The 25,664-nt window shown below is 38.8% G+C and overlaps 1 protein-coding gene across 11 annotated transcripts in view; it reads right to left on the minus strand.

Moving 5' to 3' along the window:
* Dock7 (dedicator of cytokinesis 7) overlaps positions 1–25,664 on the minus strand; it is a 259,531-nt gene that overhangs the window by 221,010 nt on the left and 12,857 nt on the right. For all 11 annotated transcript variants that reach the window (XM_045148866.1, XM_045148865.1, XM_045148864.1 and 8 more), the window contains exon 2: positions 5,691–5,796. Coding sequence is in view for 10 of the 11 variants with exons in the window: in XM_045148865.1 (XP_045004800.1) it covers positions 5,691–5,796 (106 nt within the window). In the remaining variant the exon portion in view is untranslated. The remainder of the gene's footprint in view (positions 1–5,690; positions 5,797–25,664) is intronic.

Consider the following 25,664-nt stretch of genomic DNA (forward strand, 5'->3'; position numbering starts at 1 on the left):
ATGCATCTGGAGTTCATTTGCAGTGGCTAGAGGCTCTGGCATGCCCATTCTCTCTGTCTCTGTCTCTCTTTCTCTACCTCTCTATCTCTACCTCACAAATTTTATGTGTGTGTGTGTGTGTGTGTGTGTGTGTGTTTTATTTTTAAGGCAAATGACAGAGACTGAAAATGTGGCTCAGCAGTCAAAGCAGTCAAATTTGCTTGGTGAGATTGATGGCCTGGGTTCAATTTCCAAGTACCCATGTAAAGCCAGATGTAAAAGTGGCATTACATATCTGGACTTCATTTGCAGTGGCAAAAGGCCCTGGAGTACCTATTCATTCTCTCTCTCTCTCTCTCTCTCTCTCTCTCTCTCTCTCTCTCTCATTTTCTCCTTTTCTCTCCTTAAAAATAAATTCTTTTTTCAAAACAAATCAAATGACAGAATATTTTTTTAAAAAAACAAAGAAAGAATAAGAGGCTGGAGAGATGGCTTAATGGTTAAGGTGTTTGCCTGTGAAGGACCCAGGTATTCCCCAGACCCATGGAAGCTAGATACACAAAGTGGCAGATGCTTTTGGAATTTGTTGGTAGCAGCTAGAGGTCCTGGCGTTCTCATTCATATTCTCTCTCTCTCAAATACATAAATAAAAATAGAATGAAATAAATCTTTTAAAAAATAATTAAATGGAAATCTCAGAATTGAAAAACATAATAACTAAATAATTCAATAGGGCCTGGAGAAATGGCTCAGCAGTTAAGGTGCTTGCCTGCAAAGCCAAAGGACCCAGGTTTGATTCCCCAGGACTCACACAAGTCAGGTGCACAAGGTGGCACATGCGAATAGAGTACATTTTCAGTGGCTGAAGGACCTGGTGCACCTATTCTCTACCTGCCTCTCTTGTTGCTCGTTCACGCGTGTGCGCTCTCTTTCTCTCTTTCTCTCTCTCTCACATAAATAAATGAAATAAATATTTAAAAATTCAATTGGAAAGTTGGGTATGGTGGCTCATGCCTGTAATCCCAGCACTTCAGCACTGAGGCCAGGGGATCCAAGGCCAGCTTGGTCTACACAGTTGGTTCCAATTCCACACCAGCCAGAGCTACATACCAGGACCTGATCTCAAAGAACAAAATAAAAACAAACAAAAATTCAATAGGATAATTGGAAAATAGAGGGGACAGAGAATAATTTACCTAAGCTGAACAATGGGAAGAAAACAAACAAAGAAAGAACTTTAAAGACTAGGAGAAAACATCTACTAGTCATATCAGTAAAATCCTGCAAAGAGAGAGGGAGAGTAAGCAGAGTCAGCCAGACACAAAAGGTCCCCCCCATTATTCCCAGCATTCAGGAGACTAAGGCAGGAAGATAGTCAGTTTGAGGCTAGCCTGGGTTATGCACCAAGACCCTGTCTCAGAAAATTCCAAAATGGACTAGAGAGATGGCTCAGCGGTTAAAGACACTTGCTTACAAAGTCTGGGTTTAATTTCAATGCCCATGTAAAGCCAGATGCACAAAGTGGTACAGATGTCTGGAGTTTGTCTGCAGTGGCTGGAGGCCCTGGTATGCCCATTCTGTCTCTGTCTCTCTCAAATAAATAATTATCTTTTTTTAATTCCAAAATGTCCAGGGTAAAAAGTATCTAAAGTTGTGCCTAGAGTTGGCTGGGGAGATGCTCTGGGTAAACTACTTGTCTATAAGCATGACGACTTGAGTTTGGATCCCCAAGATCCACATAAACTGCTGGGTATGGTGGTGTATGACTATAACCTCGGTCCTGGGGAGGCAGACAGAAGAGTCCTAGGGCTAACTGGATCACCAGTCAGCCAACTGGAGTGCTCTATGTTCAATGGGCAATCCCATTTCAAAGACCAAGGTAAAGTGCAACTGAGGGCACACACCCCTACACATGTGCTCACATACATTCAAACACACATACACACATATCCCACTCACTTATGACAAGAGAAAACTTTCCAAAAGACATGAGCCTGCAGACTCAAGAAACTCAGCATATCCCAAGCAGAAGAAACAAAGAAATACATGCCACAATGAAAACCAAATGCAAAAAAATAAATCTTGGAGCTAGAGAGAGGGCTCAGCATTTGAAGCGTTTGCCTATAAAGCCTAAGGACCTGGGTTCAATTCTCTAGTACCACATAAAGCCAGATGTACAAGGTGCATATATCTGGAGTTTGTTTGCAGTAGCTAGAGACCCTGACCCAACCATCCCCCTTCTCTCTCATAAATAAATAAAAATAAATAATAAATAAATTTTTTATTCTTCATCTTTTTTATTTTTCATGAGTTAGTCCTGATACACAGTCTGGCTTAGAATTCACTATTTACCTGGCCTCAAACTCACAATTCTCCAGCCTTAGCCATGAGCTATGGGAATACAGGCATGCCACAAGAGGCCAGCTAAAAAATAAGCCTTGAAATCAGTTGAGGGGAAGAGACACCTGATGGCTAGAGGACAAAAAATACAAATTCTAAGGAAAATACTTAGTAGCAGAGTCCAGTAAGTTAAAAAGGAGATAGAAAGGGAAGAAAAAGGAAGGGAGGAGGGTACTTAATAGGTTGGTATTATATATATGTAACTACAATGATTGAGATGGGGAGGTAATAAGATGGAGAATGGAATTTCAAAGGGGAAAGTGGGGGGGGTATTACCATGGGATATTTTTTATAATCATGGAAAATGTTAGTAAAAATTGTGAAAAGAAAAAAAGAACAAATTCTAGCAGATTTATCACCAAAGTCATAAAGGTTAGAAGAAAAAGGCTGAGGGCTAATACTGATAGTCAGCATGACTGGATTAAGAAACACATAGAAGAGCATATAGTGAGGTGCACTTTTAGGTATGTCTGTGAGAGCTTCCAAAAATAACTAACTAAGGAAGATAACCCTCTATGAAGGTGGGTGGCACCATCTTGTGGGTTGGAGACCCTGACTAAATAAAAACAGGAAATAGAAGAGCGTGAAGTGAGCAACATCATTTATCTCTCTCTATTTCCTGGGCAACTGAAATGTGAGCAAGCAGCTTCATGCTCCTTTACCACAGCCTTGAGCCACTCCCATGGCTATACCCTCCCTGCCATGATTTACCATACCTGCAAACCATGAGCCTTATAAAATAAATCCTGCCTTCTTGGGTTGTATTTGTTAGGTATGTGGCCATAGCCAAATAGCAACAAAGAGAAGGAAATAATATAATGGAGTAGCAAGTTTCAAATGCTGCAACAAAAGTATTGACTCCAAATGTGTAGATAAAGTAAACAGAACTTCAAAGTGAAGGGAAATAAAATTATACTCTAGTGAACAAAATACCTTCTTTTAGAAGACTTATCCTAAATGAAGGGCTAAAAGAAATTCCCTACACAGAAATGAAATCCTAAAAATCATCTAGGGACATGTTTAGCATTGACCTTCCTAGGATACCATCAGAAGTTCTGGGATAAGCCAGGCATGTTAGTACATACCTATAATCCCAGCACTCCAAAGGATGCAAGGCAGAGTTTGAAGCCAGCTGGAATATATAATAAGACTCTCCCTCAAAACCAAACAGCTGCTCTGGGCTCAGAAATGGAGATAATAAGGGCGAGACAAAGGTTTCTTTCTGAAAAGGTGAGAGTGTTCTGTATTGACTATGGTGGTGCATCTCAGAATATACTGTGACTCATGAAATTGTATTCAGTAAGTGGATAGACTATATCATATGTGAATTATCTCAATGAAGGATTTTTTAAAAATCCACATGGGCTAGGGAGATAGCTGAGTAGAAAAAGTGTGTGACATACCAAGTGTCAAAATCTAAGTTTAGGGCTGGAGAGATGGCTTAGCGGTTAAGCTCTTGCCTGTGAGGCCTAAGGACTCTGGTTCAAGACTCCATTCCCCAGGACCCACGTTAGCCAGATGCACAAGGGGGCGCACGCATCTGGAGTTCATTTGCAGTGGCTGGAGGCCCTGGTGTGCCCATTCTCTCTCTCTATCTGCCTCTTCCTCTCTCTGTCTGTCACTCTCAAATAAATAAATAATAATTTTTTTAAAAAATCTAAGTTTAGATCCCAGAACCCACATGAATGTGGGCACTGCAGTGCTAGTGTCAGTAATACCAGCACAACTACAGTGAGAAGAGAGAAGACAGCAGAACCCCAGAAGTTCACAAGTCAGCAAGTCTGAAAGATCCTGCCTCTAACGAGACAGGTGAGGACCTACAACCCAAAGTTGTATCTCTAACCTCCTCACATGCATGAATACCATACACATCATACGCACACATAAAAGTTGAAATAGAGGGCTGGAGAGATGGCTTAGAGTTTAAGGTGCATGCCTGAGAAGCCTAATGACCCCAATTTGATTCTCCAAGTCCCACGTTAGCCAGATGCACAAGGGGGCACATGCGTCTGGAGTTCGTTTGCAGTGGCTAGAGGCTCTGGTGTGCCCATTCTCTCTCTCAATCCCCCCCAGTCTCAAATAAATAAATAAATAAAAATACAAATATAAAAAAGCTGAAATAGAATCTAATCTGTTAACAGAATAAAAATGATAAGCAAGTCTACAAGAAACCAAACATAAAATTGAAAAGGCAGAAAATTTATCAGGTATCCTTAATAAGCCAATGCATGGAAACATGGAGGTTGGGGACAAGAGAAAAAAGAGAGAGTAGGAGAGAAAGAAGAACTCTAGAGATCTAATACCAACTGCCACCTGTGGATGTTTTTTCTGAATTCTGACCTGAATGAATCAATTGCAAAAAGACATTCAAGGACATTTAACATGCACTGGAAAGTACATAGTAACAAGGAATTACTGTCATTTCATTAAATGTGAACATGAAGTAAAGTCAGGAAATGCCAGCATGCTTACAACTCTCTCTGTTTGGAAGATGTATCCAATAAATGGAGAACAAATTTCAAGTAATATAAAAAGTATGAGTGAATAATTAAAGTGCTGTATTTAAGTAACTGAGAGTTAGCGAGTAAGTTCAGGGATAGTGATTCACCTATGGTTAACAAGTGGACAGGTAGACTAAATGGTCAGTAACTAGTGGATATAAGGGTAGTAGCAAGTGGACAGGCAAACTATGCATACATGGGTAGTAACTATATGGGTAAGGAGAGAGACTGTGGTACATCTAGGGATGTTCTCTTCTGATTGCTTTGATTTTCTCAGTGAAATAAGAAATAATGTCATTCTAAGAATAAAAATGAGAAAGAAGCTTTTTTTTTAAAGCAGCAGGTATGAAATGTCAACTGAAATAATCATCATATTAATAGACTATTAAAAAATAATGCTTGCCTGACAGTATTAAAGTCTTCACAAATTTATGGTCATAAATTTAAGCTGAGGCTGATTAATAACACTGTGTTTTTCTCTAGCCACATAGGGGAGATGGTTCACTGGTTAAAGACATTGCTTGCGAAGCACACTAATCATGTTTGATTCCCCAGCACCCACGCAAATCCAGACACAAAAAGTGGCACAAACATCTGGCATTCATTTGGAGTGGCAACAGACCCTGCCACACTACACTACCCACTTCACCCACAGCATAGACACAGACAAATTTAAAAAAAAAAAATCTTTAAAAAAAAGAATGCGGTTACAACAAGTAAGGCTATGAGACTAGCAATAAAGTATAATTCATTAGCTAGTATCTCTACAGGACTTTTTCATAGCCTCAATAATAGGCTACTTATACTCACTGTGGTGTGATGGGATATATTGCCAACTATGTTGAGATTTTTGAGCAGCTGGGGAGAACCACTGTATTGTCCAGAGATCTGCTTCCTAACTTCAGCTGCCACAGTTCTACAACAGAAAAAGCAAATTCCTTATGTACACATATATGTATGTGTATGCATATATATGTATGCATATATTTTTAAGAAAATAAAGCTTGTTTACAATGAAGGGAAGTATATTGTAGATTCACATGAATGAAGAATAAAGCCATAGTATACTGAAAAGCATATTCATAAACTGTTTCAGGAATATCATTCTATCTTACATTACAGAATTTTTTAACACTGATACAGCATATAAGAGGTACAGCCAACTCTATAAGGCTTGTCTTTAATATGGAATTTATATAATTTGACCTACAACACAGCTGCAAGCTATAAAAAAGACATGTTAAAACGTAAACACTTTAAACATGTATATTAATTCTCAGTGCTTTATTAAACAAATCAACATGTGATAACAACTAGGCAAAGAAACAACAATACCCTCTTACCCCAGTAATAGCCCCATGTCCTTCAACAAATTTCGGCCAATGAACATAAACTGTTTACCTCTCACAATAACCAACTCAATTCTTAGGTAGTGGTGAAGGTAAAACAGAAGTAGCTAACACTACTAAAAATAGCACTACACCTTCTTAATTTAGAACATTTAGAACTCTTACCAACCTGACTTCCTTCCTTCCTGGTTGTTTCCTGTCTTCCGGATGCTCTGTAAGGCAGACGCAGGTGAGGGTATGCTCACCTTTAGTACATCACACTGGGAGCCACAGAAAGTGAGGCAGCACTTCTGAGCTGACTGACACATAGTGCAGCTATGTGCACTGCCATAACTTAACAGATAAACTTTTATTTGAATAGGATTAGAGTGTAGAAGTCCCAAGAATTCAAGGTATTTGTTGGCATGCTAGTATTTCCAATGTATTTAAACAGTCTTTAAATAAAAAATTTCTTAGACATTCGTTAAAACCTATGTTCCTCAGATTCCACAAAACTATAAACCAAAATGCTCTGTAAGTTCTAAATCAGGTATGTAAATAACTTTCCCCTTATTAAACAATGTAAGTCACAAATGCAACACAAAGAAGCACTATCCATAGGTTTTGTGCAAATATATTACCAATGTCACTCAGTATCTAACCTCTATCCTATGATCATCAAGCAATTATTTCTCTGTTATAAAATGTCTTCTATTCTTTGATTCTCTTCCAAAAATTAAACTGTGCTTTCTCTCCATTATTCCATTCACCTAAAAGGACACAAAGTTAATGGCCTGGTTCCCAGGCTAGCGTGATAAAGTTTTAAGACTGTTTTCAAGTTAAAGATTGAATTCAGAACCCAAATTTCCAACTGAGTTTCAAGAAAAATCTCATTTTCTTGACATATCCACATTTAATGTAATCATTCCCTCTATTGATCTCTTTAATTTCTTCTTCCTTGTTTCACATCCAAACACTCCTTACATATTTATTACACACTATGATGAAGTGAATATGCAATCAGAAGTATTTGGCTCTAAGGTAAGTGTTATTCTTCCAAAACCCAACAGGCTGCATTAGTTCAACTGTTTGTATAGGTGACTTGAGGTACTTTTAAAAAAAATATTTTATTTTTCTTTATTGATTTGAGAGAATGAGGCAGAGGAAGAAAGAGAAAGAATGGGCATGCCAGGCCCCCATCCACTGAAATGAACTCCAGATGTATGCACCACCTTGTGCATCTGGCTGACAAGGGTCCTGGGGAATCAAACCAAGGTCCTTTGGCTTTGCAGGCACATGCCTTAACCACTAAGTCATCTCTCCAGCCCATTGAGGTACTTTAGAAGACAACCATGACTCACAAGTGCCAAAACTTGGAAGCAACTTACAATGTCTTGCAATGAATGAATGAATCAACTGTGATCGATCCATACAATGAAGTATGAATTTATAAAAAGAAATGTATCATCAACGATGAAAGGAATCATGCTAAGTGAAATACACCAATCTGAAAAGAACATCTATGCATCATATAATCTCTACTATACAACGAACTGAAACAGAAAGAACTATCGAAAAGGAAAAGGTAAGAAGAACAATGGTTCTCACAGGCTGGAAGGGAAAAAAAAGGAGTAACCAAGACTGGGCAGCTAGCAATGCAAACCCCAACCCTGCCTGCTGTTCCACTTTTCTATAAAACCTCAAAGTTCCCATCAGCACCTCAAAAACAGGTCACTAGATCTTAACAGTTTTTCCCAATGAAAACTCCTTTCCTGCCTTTCTTCACGGTTCACCTCTGGCATTTCCAGTTGGGTGGCCAAGTCTAGTCTGTTGGGACTCCCAGAGCTGGGCCTTTACCCTAAAACTTCAGTAACAACACTGAAAATGTCTTACTTCAGGATGACACAGTATCCCTAAAATGGAAAAATACCTAATAATGTCAAAGTAAAATGTAATAAAACAAGAACCATTTCAAAATGAGTGACAGCAATAAAAATGTCTGCAGTGAAGACAAGGGGTGTATTTACACTGACACCATTTAAAAGACTTCACGGCATGGTTTTGAATCGCCACCTCTTAACCAGATCATCACCATGATCCAATCTATGAAGCAAAAAATGTGGCAAATAAATGCAGGTTCAGATTGTCAGTTAAAATCCTTTATCATAGACTGGTTACTCATTCCAACAATTTTTCTTACTCCTATGATGATACATGGAGAAGTAAAACAAGGAATGCTTTTCCTTTAATTTTAGTAACCTAGCAATACAAATGGAAGGGTGGAAAGAATATGCCAACCCATCTGAAGTTACTTATGCTTCTAAATTATGATAAGAAAGTACCTTCCTTCCCCTCCTAGAGTAAGTAGGGAAAACCTCAAAGCATTTCCAATCCATCTTATTCAACAGGGTATAGAAGTCTGCTGCAGCAATGAGAAACAAATAAGAGATACAATATGAAAAGAAGAGAGTCAATTTTTCTTGTTTGCAAATGATGTGATTCTATATATAACAGACCATGAAAACATCATTTACATGTTCTCTCTCATATGTGGATACTAGCTACAGATGATTGGGCTTCTGCATGAGAAGGAAAATACTTGGTAGCAGAGGCCAGTAAGTTAATAAGGAGACATAAAGGGAAGAGAAAGGAAGGGAGGAGGATACTTAATAGGTGGATATTGTATATATGTAAGTACAATGATTGTAATGGGGAGGTAATATGATGGAGAATGGAATTTCAAAGGGGAAAGTGTGAGGGTGGGGAGGGTGGGAATTACCATGGGATATTTTTTATAATCATGGAAAATGTTAATAAAAATTAAAAAATAAATAAATAAATAAATAAATAAAAATAAAAATAAAAAAAAGAAAACATCATATAACTGTTAGTGCTGAAAACACTTTCAGTAAAGTGGCAAGACACAATGTTAACAGACAAAAATTAAACCATCCAAGCTCATGAATTGAAAGAATCAATATTGTAAAAATGACTATCTTACCCAAAGCAACCTACAAATTTAGTGCAATCTCTATGAAACCTCCAAAGCTAGTCTTCAATCAAGAAAAAAGGGGGAAAAAAATCTTAAAATTCATTGAGATGCACATAAGTAATTCTGAGAAAAATAGCATAGCCAAAGTACTTCTGAGAAAAATAATAAGGCTCGAGGTACCAACAAACCTGATTTCAAGGCATATTACAGGACCATAGAAACAAAAACAGCATGGTACTGGTATTAAAAAACAAAACAAAACAAAACAGGGGCCTTGGGAAATGGCTTAGCGGTTAAGGCATTTGCCTACAAAGCCTAAGGACCCCAGTTCAATTCCCCAAGACCCATGTAAGCCAGATGCATAAGGGGGTACATGTGTATGGAGTTTGTATGCAGTGGCTAGAGGCACTGCCGTGCCAATTCTCTCTTTCTCTCTACCTGGCTCTTTCTCTCTCATAAATAAATATTTAAAAAATTAACATATAGGTCAATGGAACTAAATAGAAGATCTGGGTATTAACCCATTTAGGTACTGTCATCTGATTTCTTTAAATATTCTATTTATGTACATATTAGAGAGAGAAAGAGAAAGAAGGAAAGAAATAGAGAATGGGTGCACCAAGGCTTCTAACCACTGCAAATGAACTCCACACACATGCCACCTGATTTTTGACAAGAATGTCAAAAACATTCACCGTAGAAGACAGCCTTTTTAATAGATAGTGTTGGGGAAACTGTATGTCTATACATAGAAGAATATTAGATCCCTATCTTTCTTCATGTATACGAACTGACCCCAAATGGATCAAAGACCTTAATGTCAGGCCTGAAACTCTATAACTGCTGGAGTGAAAAGTAGGAGAAACACTTCAACATACAGGCATAGGTTAGGACTCTCTGACTGGGACTTAAGTAGCTCAGGAAAAAAGGATAATTATCAACAAACGGGATCTTAAGAAATTAATGCTTTTATATAGCGAAGGATACTGTTAATATTTGCCAGCAGTTTATCAGACAGAGGAATAATATCTAGACAAAGGGCTCAAAAAACTAAATAATCCTAGCTGGGCGTGGTGGCACATGCCTTTAACCCAGCACTCGGGAGGCAGAGGTAGGAGGTACTCTGAGTTCGAGGCCACCCTGAGACTACACTGTTACTTCCAGGTCAGCCTGGGCCAGAGTGAGACCCTACCATGAAAGACCAAAAAAAAAAGGGGGGAGGGGGGCTTGGCACGGAGTAGGTAGAAATATCCTAAGGTATGCTCATCCACTACCCCCATAGGGACTGGGACTGAGATCCCCACAGTGAAGCCTGTAATCTCACTAAGGGGCCCAGGGATAACAGGAGCAGGGGTGAGGGGTAAGAGTATAATATATAATACATATATAATTATTTTTTTAATGGGCTACAGAAATAACTCAGCAGTTAAAGGCAAGACTTGCTTTCAAAGCCTGATGTGGATGGGCTGGATTTGATTTCCCCAATACCCACTTTATTATTTATCAAAGGGAAGTTTTATCTACCAGATGCACAAAGTGGTGCATGCATCTGGAGTTCATTAGCAGGGTCTCAGTGTCTCTTTCTCTCCTCCTCTCTAATAAATGAAATAAATAAATACATGAAATGTTTAATGAGCTATGGAATTGAGAGGCAGAATGTGGTGATTTAAATTAGGTGTTCTCCATAAACTCATGTGTTCTGAATGTTAGGTCCCCAGCTGGTGGCAAGTTAGGAATTGGAGTTCCCTGAAGAAGGTGTATTGCTAGGGGTGGGCTTATGGGTGTTACAGCCAGCTTCCTCTTGCTATTATTGGACACACTCTCCTGTTGCTATTATCCATGTAATGTTGATCAGGAGGTGATGTTCACCCTCTGCTCATGCCATCATTTTCCAATGCCATCATGGAGCTTCCCCTCCAGTGTATAAGCCAAAATAAACCCTTTCCTTCCACAAGCTACTCTTGTCAGGTGTTTCATTCATCCCAGGAAGAAGGTGAGAGTGGAGCTGGAGAGGTCGCTTAGCAGTTAAGTGCTTGCCTGTGAAGCCTAAGGACCCAGGTTCAAGGCTCAATTCCCCAGGACCCATGTTAGCTAGACGCACAAGGGGGCAATGCATCTGGAGTTCACTTGCAGTGGCTGGTGCCCCCTGGCATGCCCATTCTTTCTCTCTCTCTGCCTCTTTCTGTCACTTTCAAATAAATAAAAATAAACCAAAAAAAAATTTTTTTAAGTGAGGGCAAAAAAACCAAACAGAATTTTCAAAAGATTATGATTTCAGCCCTTTTTAGTTGTCTGACTCGTTTTTAGGGGAAAAAATCCTAAATTCTTCCTTCCTTGAGCAGTGTTCTAATTGGATAACTAAAGTGAAGAACACCTTTATTCTGAAGGTAATTGAGTTTGGATAATAATCACATGACAGAACTTTTAAAAATTATAAAAAGGGGCTGGAGAGATGGCTTAGTGGTTAAGCGCTTGCCTGTGAAGCCTATGGACCCCGTTTCAAGGCTCGGTTCCCCAGGTCCCACGTTAGCCAGATGCACAAGGGGGCGCACGCGTCTGGAGTTTGTTTGCAGAGGCTGGAAGCCCTGGCGCGCCCATTCTCTCTCTCCCTCTATCTGTCTCTCTCTCTCTGTGTCTGTCGCTCTCAAATAAATAAATAAATAAATTTTTTAAAAAAAATTATAAAAAGATTTTACTTAGAAACTGAGATTAATAATTTCTGGAATAATGCTCCCAAACTTACCTAGATTTATGCACTATATTCACTGTTACTGGTCATTTTGATTTTTATTTCCTCTATTTGACACATATTTTTTCTTGAATATGCTCCTATTATTTTTAGGGTGCTATGAAGGCTTCTTTATTGAAATCTAATTAAGACTTTTTTTTAAGAAACCTGTGCACTTAGGTGGTTTACAGCTTGGAGTGTTTGCTTTAGAATGCTCTTTTGCATGTAAAGCACAAACTTTGTTTCAGTTTTAATGTACTTCTTCCTGTTAATTTTTATGGGGAAGACAAACATTCTGAAGGGAAGTCTAGTTCGTTGAAAGAGCACAGCCCAAGTCAAACAAGGACTGAGTAGATGGAAAGAGATAATTTAAAAGAGTTGCTGCTTTGACAGTGCTTATTTTAAGAAAAGTACTAATGAAATATATACATTATAACACAAGAAACACTAAAAAGCAAGATGATATAAATCCACCTAAAAGTATTAATGCATCAGAAATGTCCTCCAGTGAGAAAGAGTTAGAGGAAATGCCTGAGAAAGAGTTCAAAAGAATAATTATAAATATGTTCAAAGAGGTCAAAGAACACATGAAAACAATCAAAGAAGAAATCAAAGAAGAAATCAAAGAAGAAATCAAAGGAATCAAAGAAGAGGCAGGACACCAATTTAATGAAATAAAGAAGGCAATACAAGGCATAAATAGGGAAATAGAAATAATAAAGAAAAAACAGTCAGAATTACTAGCAATGAAGAACACAGTTAATGAAATAAAAAACTCTGTAGAAAATCTCACCAGTAGGATGGATGAGGGAGAGGACAGAATATCTAAGCTAGAAGACCAGGTGGTAGACCTAATGCAGTCCAACAAAGAGAAAGACAAACTTATAGAAAAGTATGAGTGGGAATTTCAAGATATTCGGGACACTATGAAAAGATCCAATATAAGAATTCAGGGCATAGTAGAAGGAGAAGAACTCCACTCCAGAGGCATAGTAGGCATCTTCAACAAAATCATAGAGGAAAATTTCCCCCAAATTGGGAAAGAGGTGCCAATACAGATACAGGAAGCCTTTAGAACCCCAGCCAGACAAAACCCAGAAAAGAACCTCTCCTCGCCATATTATAATCAAACTTCCAAACACACATACCAAAGAAAAAATATTGAAAGCAGTTAGAGAGAAAAATCAAGTTACCTACAAAAGCAAGCCCATCAGGATTACAGCAGATTATTCAACACAAACTTTTAAAGCCAGAAGGGCTTGGAGTGATATATTCCAAGTTCTGAAAGATAACAACTGTCAACCAAGGTTACTTTATCCTGCAAAGTTATCCATTCAAATAGATGGAGAAATAAAGACATTCCATGACAAAAGCAGGTTAAAGGAGTATTTGAAGACAAAACCAGCTCTACAGAAAATACTTGATAGAATCCTCCATGCTGAACAAAAGGAAAAGCACACATATAAAGAACCTAGAAAAAACAAGCTATACTCAAATACCAGTTAACAGAAGAGAGCACAGGTAGAACCAGTAACACACACACACACACACAAATGGCAAACATAAATACACACCTTTCAATAATATCTCTTAATATCAACGGTCTCAATGCCCCAACGAAAAGACATAGATTTGCAGACTGGGTTAAAAAGCAGGATCCTACAATTTGTTGTCTCCAAGAAACTCACCTTTCTACAAAGGATAGACATTACCTTAGGGTGAAAGGTTGGAAGACTGTGTTTCAAGCAAATGGGCCTAGAAAACAAGCAGGGGTTGCTATCCTAATATCAGACAGGGTAGACTTTAGTCCGACGTTAGTCAAGAAAGATAAAGAAGGTCAGTTTATATTGATTAAGGGCACACTCCAACAGGAGGACATTACAATCCTAAACATATATGCACCTAATATGGGGGCTCCCAAATTCGTCAAACAAACACTATTAGAACTAAGGTCACAGATAACACCAAACACAGTGGTGGTGGGTGACTTTAACACCCCACTCTCATCAATTGACAGGTCATCCAGGGAAAGAATAAACAGAGAGGCATCTGGACTAAATGAGGTCATAGAAGGAATGGACCTAACAGATATATACAGGACATTTCATCCAAAGGCTGCAGAATATACATTCTTTTCAGCAGCACATGGAACATTCTCTAAAATTGACCATATATTAGGACACAAAGCAAATCTTAACAAATTCAGGAAAATTGAAATAATTCCTTGCATTCTATCTGACCACAATGGAATTAAACTACAAATCAGTAGCAAGAAAGGCTATAGAGCATACACAAAATCATGGAAACTAAACAATACACTACTAATGATGAGTGGGTCAATGAAGAAATCAAAAAGGAAATCAAAAAATTTATAGAGTAATATGATAATGAGAACATAACATACCAAAATCTCTGGGACACAATGAAAGCAGTTCTAAGAGGTAAATTTATAGCCTTAAGTGCCTATATTAAGAAATTAGAAAGGTCGCAAGTAAACGACCTAATGCTTCGCCTTAAAGCCTTGGAAAAAGAAGAACAAGGCAAACCAAAAATTAGTAGACGGGAAGAAATAATAAAGATTAGGGCAGAAATTAATGAAATATAAACAAAAAGAACAATCCAAAGAATTAATGAAACAAAGAGTTGGTTCTTTGAAAGGATTAACAAGATTGATAAACCCTTAGCAAATCTGACCAAAAGAAAGAGAGAAGAGACACAAACTAATAAAATCAGAGATGAACAAGGTAACATCACAACAGATTCCAGAGAAATTCAAAAAATCATAGGGACATACTATCAAAGCATATACTCCACAAAGTATGAAAATCTGAAAGAAATGGATGATTTCCTTGATCTATATGACCTACCTAAATTAAATCAAAATGAGATTAATCACTTAAATAGACCTATAACAAACATGGAGATCCGAACAGTTATCAATAATCTCCCAACTAAAAAAAGCCCAGGCCCGGATGGATTCACTGCTGAATTTTACCAGACTTTTAAGGAAGAGCTAACACCATTGCTTCTTAAGCTTTTCCAGGAAATAGAAAAAGAAGGAATTCTACCAAACTCCTTCTATGAGGCCAGCATCACCCTGATACCAAAACCAGGCAAAGATAGAACAAAACAAGAAAATTACAGACCAATCTCCCTCATGAACATAGATGCAAAAATTCTCAACAAAATATTGGCAAACAGAATACAAGAGTATATCAAAAAGATCATTCACCCTGACCAAGTAGGCTTTATCCCAGAGATGCAGGGATGGTTCAACATACGCAAATCTATAAATGTAATACATTACATAAATGGGTTGAAGGACAAAAATCACATGATCATCTCATTAGATGCAGAGAAAGCATTTGACAAAATCCAACATCCCTTCATGATAAAAGTCCTACAGAGACTGGGAATAGAAGGAACATATCTCAATATAATAAAGGCTATTTATGACAAGCCTACAGCCAACATATTACTAAATGGGTAAAACTGGAAGCTTTTCCACTAAAATCAGGAACAAGACAAGGGTATCCACTGTCCCCACTTCTATTTAATATAGTTTTGGAAGTCTTAGCCATAGCAATAAGGCAAGAGACACACATAAAAGGGATACAAATTGGAAAGGAAGAAATCAAGTTATCATTATTTGCAGATGACATGATTCTATACATAAAGGACCCTAAAGACTACTAGCAAGCTGTTAGAGCTGATCAAAACCTACAGCAATGTAGCAGGATACATAATAAATACACAGAAATCAGTAACCTTCATATATGCTAACAACAAACACACAGAGGATGAAATCAGAGAATCACTCCCATTCACAATTGCATCAAAAAAAATAAAATACCTTGGAATAAACCTAACCAAGGAAGTAAAGAATCTATACAATGAGAACTTTAAAACACTCAAGCGAGAAATTGCAGAAGACACTAGAAAGTGGAGAAACATTCTTGTTCCTGGATTGGAAGAATCAATATCGTGAAAATGGCAATCTTACCTAAAGCAATCTACACATTTAATGCAATCCCTATCAAAATTCCAAAGGCTTTCTTCATGGAAATAGAAAAAAAACAATCCAAAAATTCATTTGGAATCACAAAAAACCTCGAATATCTAAAATAATACTGAGCAACAAAAAAGAGGCTGGGGGTATCACCATACCTGATTTTAACCTATACTACAGAGCCATAGTAACAAAAACAGCATGGTACTGGCACAAAAACAGACATGTAGATCAGTGGAACAGAATAGAGGACCCAGATGTAAGCCCAAGTAGCTATAGCCACCTGATATTCGATAAAAATGCCAAAAATACTCATTGGAGAAGAGACAGCCTCTTCAGCAAATGGTGTTTTGAAAACTGGATAAATATCTGCAGAAGGGTGAAAATAGATTCTTCTCTCTCGCCATGCACAAGAATTAAGTCCAAATGGATTAAAGACCTTAACATCAGACCGGAAACTTTGAAACTGCTAGAGGAAAAAGTAGGGCAAACCCTTCAACATATTGGTCTTGGCAAAGACTTTCTGAATACAACCCCAATTGCTCAGGCAATAAAACCACAGATTAACCACTGGGACCTAATGAAATTACAAAGATTTTGCACTGCAAAGGACACAGTGAAAAAAGCAAAGAGGCAACCTACAGAATGGGAAAAAATCTTCGCCAGCTATATATCTGATAGAGGATTAATATCTAGGATATACAAAGAACTCAAAAAGTTAAATAATAAGGAATCAAACAAGCCAATCAAAAAATGGGCTATGGAGCTAAATAGAGAGTTCTCAAAGGAAGAAATACGAATGGCATATAAGCATCTAAAAAAATGTTCTACGTCACTAGTCATCAGGGAAATGCAGATTAAAACTACATTGAGATTCCATCTCACTCCTGTCAGATTGGCCACCATCATGAAAACAAATGATCATAAATGTTGGCGGGGATGTGGAAAAAAAGGAACCCTTCTGCACTGCTGGTGGGAATGCAATCTGGTCCAGCCATTGTGGAAAACAGTGTGGAGGTTCCTAAAACAGCTAGAGATTGATCTACCATATGACCCAGCTATAGCGCTCCTAGGCATATATCCAAAGGACTCATCTCATTTCCTTAGAAGTACATGCGCAACCATGTTTATTGCTGCTCAATTTATAATAGCTGGGAAATGGAACCAGCCTAGATGTCCCTCAACAGATGAGTGGATAATGAAGATGTGGTACATTTATACAATGGAGTTCTACTCAGCGGTAAAGAAAAATGAAGTTATGAAATTTGCAGAAAAATGGATGGACCTGGAAAGTATTATACTAAGTCAGGTAACCCAGGCCCAGAAAGCCAAGCGCCACATGTTCTCTCTCATATGTGGATCCTAGCTACAGATGACTGGGCTTCTGTGTGAGAATGAAAATACTTAGTAGCAGAGGCCAGTAAGTTGAAAAGGAGACATAAAGGGTGGAGAAAGGAAGGGAGGAGGATACTTAATAGGTTGATATTGTATATATGTAATTACAATGATTGTAATGGGGAGGTAATATGATGGAGAATGGAATTTCAAACGGGAAAGTGTGGGGGTGGGGAGGGAGGGAATTACCATGGGATATATTTTATAATCATGGAAAATGTTAATAAAAATTAAAAAAAAAAAAAAGAAAAAGAAAAGTACTAATGGAAAAGTTAAAATTTCTACTATGTTCACCATCTCTAGTGAGATCTGATGTGTTGAAATTATGTTTTGATTTGGCACAAAGCATGTTCAATGATGGTTACTCGCCTCATACAAGATGTGGAGAAGAATCCTTTGGACACAGAGCAGATGACATCTCCTGTTTTTAGTGTATCCTGGTGTCATTTTCTGTGAATGCGGTCAGGTAGAGTTGTTTTTGTTGTTGTCATTGGGCTTAAAAAAATTTTGTTTTTGGTCTCTTTTGGTGGGGTGGGGTGGGCTAAAGCCATAAAGAAGAAAAATGTGATGTGTGTGTCCAGTATGTACTATTTTGTTTTTGTTTTGCAAGAAGAGTTGAACTATTTTTGATAACACGAGTAAATGGTGGAAAATGAAAAAAAAGAAATGCATATGGCCAATAAATATGTAATATAGTGTTCAACATCCTTAGACATCAAGTAAATGCAAATTAAAACTGCTCTGAGATACTATGTCTCTCCAATCAGAATGTCAAACATCAAGAAAACAAATGCTGCTGAGGTTGTAATAAAGAGAAACCCTCACCCACTGGGAGAAGTACAAGCATTACCTGTCTGTTTTAGTCTGCATAAGTCACCTTCTTGTTACTGGGACAAAACACCTTTTGATACAGCAGAATACGGAAGGAACAAGTTTATTTGTGCCTATAGTATCAAAGGGATGTTTTATCAGGGCATGGCATAACAGAGGCTAGGCATCACATTTTGCCATGGAAGCTGGCAGGAAGGAGCCAAAGGGTGAGTTGGCTCACATCTTGTCACATATCTCAGTGGAAAGAGTCTGTCTACTAGGCTTAGAGCTGGGGTATATCACCCCAAAGCACATCCCTAGCAACTCACTTCCTCCAGCAAGGTTCCTCTTCCCAAAGGCCCCACAACTCTCCTAAACTGCCATCAGCTGACAACCAAGTACTTGAACTGCATGAGCCAGTGGGGGCCATTTTATTTAAACCACCAGTTTCTCAGAAAGCTAAAAGTAGAACTACCATATGACCCTCTATCAGTCTTTCTTGTTGCTAGAACAAAATACTCAACCAGAAGGCAGTTATGGAAGACAATGGCATACAGCTCCAGAGGGCAGGGTCCAAAGTGGCAGGGAAGACATGGTGGCAATAGCTGGTTGCATTCCATCCACAGTAAGGCAAAGCACAGCAATGAATGTGGAACGCTCGGTCAACTCTCCTTTATACAGTCCAGAAACCCAGTCAAGGCACAGTGCCACTCACAGTTGGAGGGGTTCTCCTACCTCAACTAATCGAGTTTAGAAAATCCGTCAGAGACATGACCAAAAATCTGTTTCTATGGTGATTCTACATCCTGTCAAGTTGACTAGCAGAGATTAACCACTATTCCAACTGGGAAGATTTGAGAGGTGACTGGATCGGGAGTGTTCTGTCCTCATTATGCCCAGACACGTAAGAACTACTACAGAGATACTTATTCATCCATGTTTGTTGTTGTTCTAGTCACAACAGGTAGGAAATGAATCCAGCCTAGATGCCCATCAACTGATGAAAGGATAATGAAAATATAGCATATATACACAATGAAGTTTTATTTAGCTATAAAAAAATGACATTTCCAAATTTTCAAGAAAATAAGTGGCCCTGGAAAAGACTACACTAAGTGAGGCAATCCAGAATATATTCCACAATGTGGGAAGGCATGGTAGGAGTGGGGGAAAGCTCACGGTTTCAAGGGGATTTAGTCCACAATGTGGGGAAGGCATGGCAGGCTGGCTCATCACACTTTAGCCAGAGTCCAGAAGCAGAGGATGAATAGGAACTGGGTTCATGATATAAAATCTCAAGACCTCCTCCTTATAAAACCTCAATGACTCACTTCCTCAGCAAGGGTTCATCTCCTAAAGGTTCTACAACCTTCTTGAACAGTGCCACCAGCTTGTGACAAAATGTTCAAAAACATGAGCCAAAAGGATATTTTACATTCAAACTATATCAAAGACAGTTCAGTTTCTGGTATCATGACATGCATGAGAAAGGCAATGTTCAGAAATAAAAGCCACAAAGATTCTTGGGGAACTATGTGAGGGCAATGTGGTCTGAGTTAAGCTCTTTTAAAAGATTTACAGGGTAAGGAATCCACAGCTTGCTAGTACTGAGGTATACCAACTTTCTTAGTATTTCACTAGCTCCATTTAAATTTCCTATAGAATACCGAACAACTTAGAATGATTCACTTCTTTTGATGTAAGCAGAACTCTTTTTTGCCTTATTCACACTAGAAACCCTTTCTTTTCAGTAAGGAACACATTCCTTGAGAATCAGGTGAAGCGAATTCTGTAACATCTCCCTCCTGAGCCATAGAGAAGGCCATGTGACACAGGACTGACCAGATTCCACCACATTCCTAAACAGTTATTGGTTCCAGGGAGTATATATGACCTGAGGCAAGATTTGAACCCGGAGCTGTCAAATTCCATTGCAACCATTTTGTGCAAAATCTATCAGAAGCCTGAGAACAATGTGCCTGCTGACATCATCTGTACCATGAGCCCAATGTATTATGCTACATGAGTGAACGCTTTTCTTGTGTGTGCAGATTAATCTAGTTGGAGCTTCTATAATTGCATCCAAAAAGTCCCACTAGGATAAGCCAATGAAAAGGTAATGAGACATTCAAATCTGCTGCCTGCAACAAGGTCCAAATACTGCAACAAAGAAGTGAAGGGACTTAACTCTGGAGGAACTGAATGACTAGAAAGCAAGGAAAAGAAGGAAGATTAGATAAATTCCAGCCAGGCTTGGTGGACGTACTTTTAATCCCAGAATTTGGAAGGCAGAGATAGGAGGATCACCGTGAGTTTGAGGCCACCCTGAGACTACATAGTGAATTCTAAGGTCAACCTGGACTAGAGTGAAACCCTACCTCGAAAAAAAAAAAAAAAAAATTCCCTTTTTCCAAATCCCATCTGCAGATCTGAGGACTACTGCTCTGTCCACAGATGTTCTTCCAACAAGGATGTGCATCTGCAGAACAACCCTCCAGCTCTCTGTGAAGCAGAGGCAGACAGATATGGTACTAATTTCTCCTCTTTCTCTGCCTTGCCTCCTTTTTCTCTCATTCTGATGCCCTGGAACTCTGCTCCACAAGCACAGCATTCACTCTTAATCCTTATCTCAGCTCTATTTGTAGGAAACTTACATAAAAGGGCATCTACAACAACCCTCAGCAACCATTAGGCTTAACAGTGAAACACAGAATGCTTTGCCTATATCATAAACAAAACAAGAATACTCAATATTCATATAATGTTGAACAGAAATGGTAATAATTAAAAAATAATTTAATAGTGCATGAGTCTGCTTTCCATCACTACCCCAAACACACACACATGAAATGTGTTCATTGTAGAGTAAAAGGTCACTTTAGGACCAGAAACAGAAGAGGAGGAGGAATAGATCAGGGTCCCAAAATCCCCTCCACTGCCATACATTGACTGACTTAGAGACCTCTCCCTAGGTCTGACCTCCTAGCACGACCCTAAGGACCAGAGTTGAACACATGGGCAAATAGGGAAGATTTTAATCCAAACTATAGCAAAAAGTCTACAGAGCAAGCAAAAAAAAAAAAAAAGTGAGCTATAGGGGTTGGAAAAGAAGAAACCAACATTCAATACAAAAAAACCTATGGATACATTTTTATAATCAAGAAGAACTTACTAAGATATAGGTGGATATAAAACTGTTATAGCCAGATGTGGTGGCACATGCCTTTAATCCCAGCACTCAGGAGGCAGAGGTAGGATCACCTTGAGTTAAAGGCCACCCTGAGACTACATAGTGAATTCCAGGTCAGCATGAGCTAGAGTGAAAACCCTACCTCAGAAAACCAAAAAAAAAAAAAAAAAAAAAAGCTACCTAGGAATAAATCTAACCAAAGACATGTAAAAAAAGCTTACATAAAAAACTATACATTTTTTAAATAATAATTTAAAATTTTTTATATAATAAAAGAAACAAATAAATGGAGAAATGCATGATGGATTATGGATTGGAAACTCAGTATTAAAAGAATTTTTGCAACAAATTGATATGCAAATTCAATGCAATTCTAATCTAATTCTTACAGGATTTGATATTTTTCAGTTTTTATTTTTATTTACTTCTCTAAGTTGAATAAAAAAATAACATGAAACTTCAAAAAACTAAGAGCAGCCAAGATATTTTTTTAAAGGGGAAATAGTTGCTCTACTTAACATGAAACTTCAAAGAACTAACAGCAGCCAAAATATTTTTTTAAAGGGGAAATAGTTGCTCTACTAAACCCCACAGCTGACTATAATTTAAATCATATATAATTGGTGAAAACACATATAACCAGGTCAATGGAACAAAATAAGAGAACTCAGAAAAAGATCTACAAGTAGGAACATTTTATAAGAGAGGTACTGAAAGACCCAGAAACTAAATTAATGCCATGAAGGGATTCAGTAAGGTGCTGCCCTGACTGAGCCTAACTTTCAGGTTTTCCGTTTAGGCAGAAGGCAACCGCCCTGACATATGGTTAGGGAAGGTGCCCACCCAAAGGCCGGAGTCACCCCTAGCCCAGGACATGCCTGAGGCCTGTCCTCCCTGCTCTTTCTGCCCCAGCCAATCACGATGAAGACTACCTCATCTGCCTGGGGTTCCCCTAGCTCCTACCTCCGTCCTGCCCCCAATTTTGCCCACCAAAATCCCAAGCCAATCAGAAGAATACTGTTTAAATCAACCAATCATGTACCCATCCCCTTCTTCTATGTTCAAATCCCTATAAAAAACCCTACCCTCCCACTACTCGGGGCTCTTTGCACAGATTCACTGCGTTGGTGAAGTCAAGGGACCGAGCTTAAGCCCAAATTAAAAGCTCCTTGCTATTGCATATGTGTTTGGTTCTCCTTGGTGGTCACTGGGGGTGCTGAGAACTGGGCATAACAGTAGCAAACAAACCAATGAGGAAAGAAAAATTCATTTAGAAAACAATTACAATGTCACACCATTCACATATTAAATCAAAACAGAATATATACCTAAATGCAAAGGCATAACTACAAAGTATATAATACACGTGAACATCTTAATGACCTTCAGATAAGGAGAAATTTCCTACAAGACCTGTAAAGTATTTAACCATTACAAAATACTGAGGGTCTGAGGAGATGACTCAGCAGTTAAAGTTCTTACTTGCAAAGTCTGCTGGCCCAAGGTTCCAGTGCCCAGCACCCATGTAAAGTCAGATGTGACGTGATGCATGCATCTGGAGTTCATTTGCAGTGGCAAGAGAACCTGGTGTGCCCATACATACACACACCCATGTGCGCACACATACACACAACGAAATAAAATGTTTTTTTTTTAATTTAAAAGTGTATGTTTTTTAAGACTGATAAGCTGTATTAAAAGTGAGCACTCAGTCTTCAAAAGAAAGGATAAGGGGCTGGAAAGATGGTTTAGCAGTTAAGGTGTTTGCCTGCAAAGCCAAAGGATCCCAGTTTGAATCTCTAGGACCCACATAAGCCAGATGCACAAGATGGCGCAGGCATCTGGAGTTCCATTTGCAGTGGCTGGAGGCCCTGGCGTGCCCCTTCTCTTTCTCTCGCTCTCAAATAAATAGATTATATATATATATATATATATGTATTTTTAAAAGGATAAAAAGAAACCATAATGGGGTTGGAGGGATGGCTCAGAAGTTAATGGCGCACCTGTTCTCTCTCTGTTTCTCTTCTGTGTCTCTCTGCTTGCAAATAAATAAATCAATAATGTAAAAAATACTCTTTATTAAAAAAAAGAATTATCCCACCTCCCAGTTCCCCTGATCTCCGGCCAGGGTACCCCTACTGCTGGCGTGGGGTGGCCTGGACCCTAGATGTGTGCAGGTCTCTTGCTCCAGCTACCTGATTGACAGCTCCTGGATACCCTGTGCTGGAAAGGGAGCAGGCCAGAACTTACCATTACTTTCCCACCTCCCAGTTTCCCAGCATCCCCCACCACCCCTGCTACTGACATGGGGTGGCCTGGAGTGTGCATGCATACTACAGAAGCAGGCCTTTTCCGCTTGCTTCCTGATGACTGGTCCCCAGCTCCTGGATCCCCAGCACCAGAGGGTGCACATGCTGAGTAGGCCAAAGCTCCATGGGAAGGAATATATCCCTGATACTGAAAACCTACAACAGGGGTAGTCATGAGCCCTAGGGGTATAACATCTGCTGCTGTCTGGCTAAATATATGTACTATGCTCCTCAAACTAACCAGTAAGCACTTCTCTTAATGTTCATACCCTTATATTAATGCTACTCTCACTTTTGGTTAGAGAACCTTCTCTTTTCAGATAGCAGTGACCTTGGGATGGCTCAGAAAGCACCATGGTGCTGAGAAGTGACAGAGGAGTCTTCAGCACTGAAATATCTCAATCACACCTTCCATGGCTCAGGGTCCATTGTGAAAAGGTAGCGGAAAGAATATAAGAGCCAAGGAAGGGTAGGACTCCTTACAATGTGATCCTCCAGACACAAAATGGCCTGGATATCCGTGACCTCACAGTGCCTCACAGCATCTACACAAGACCATCATAATAGGAGGAAAAGATCATGACATCAAAATAAAAGACAGACTGATTTGAGAGGGGAAGGGGATATGATGGAGAGTGGAGTTTCAAAGGGGAAAGTGGGGGGAGGGAGGAAATTACCATGGGATATTGCTTACAATTATGGAAGCTGTCAATAAAAATAAAAATAAAAAAGAGGGAAAAAAAGAAAAAAAAGTCAAATTCTCAGCCAAATTCTATCAAGCCTTTAATGAAGAACTGAAACCAATTTTTCTCAAACTTTTTCACATAATTGGAAAACAGGAAGGCTCCCCAACACCTTTTATTACCCTAATACCAAAACTAGAGAGTGATATAACAAGAAAACTATAACCTATATGCCTGATGAACTTAGATACAAACATCCTGCACAAAATCCTTGCAAACCAAATTCAACAACACATCAAAAGCATTATCCACCTTGATCAAGCAGGACTCATCCCAGGGATGCAGGGGATGATTCAACATATGGAAATCAGTCAACATAATACACCACATAAATAAACTTAAACACAAGAACCACATAATCATCTGAAAAGATGCAGAGAAGGCCTTCAACAAAAGACAACACTTTATAATCAAAACACTGGAGAAAATAAGCATGCAGGGTATCTATTTAACACAATAAAGGCTATATATAAAGTACCTAAAGCCCAAATAATACTTAATGGGGAAAGACTCAAGGAGTTCCCAATGATATCAGGAACTAGACAGGAGTGCCCACTCTCACCACTGCTCATCAACATAGAAATCCTAGCCCAAGCAATAAGAAAAGGAAACAAGGGCTGGAGAGATGGCTTAGCCGTTAAGTGCTTGCCTGTGAAGCCTAAGGACCCCGGTTGGAGGTTCGGTTCCCCAGGACCCACGTTAGCCAGATGCACAAGGGGGCGCACGCGTCTGGAGTTCATTTGCAGAGGCTGGAAGCCCTGGCGCGCCCATTCTCTCTCTCCCTCTATCTGTCTTTCTCTCTGTGTCTGTCGCTCTCAAATAAATAAATCTAAAAAAAAATCTAGGGGCTGAAAAAAAAAAGAAAAGGAAACAAGTAAAAGGGATACAAATTGGAAAGGAAGAAGTCAAATTAGCCCTATTTGCAGATGACATGATCCTATACATAAGTGATCTGAAAGTCTCCACCTCAAAACTTCTAAAGGTGGACTGTATAGATGCTTAGTAGTTAAGGTGTTTGCATGCAAAGCTAAAGGACCCAGGTTTGATTCCCCTGGACCCATGTAAGCCAGGTACACAAGGTGGCACATGCTTCTAGAGTTCATTTACAGTGGCTGAAGGCCCTGGTACACCCTGTTATAAAATTAAAATGTGAAATTTATTTTTTTAAACAGGTGATAAATTCCTTCAGCAAAGTGGCAGTATACAAAATCAACATACAAAAATTAGTAGCCTTTCTATATGCAAAGGACAAATATAGAGAGAAAGTGTGCGGGCCTGTA

Source organism: Jaculus jaculus, chromosome 5 (assembly GCF_020740685.1).
Source record: "Jaculus jaculus isolate mJacJac1 chromosome 5, mJacJac1.mat.Y.cur, whole genome shotgun sequence".
NCBI lineage: Eukaryota > Metazoa > Chordata > Mammalia > Rodentia > Dipodidae > Jaculus > Jaculus jaculus.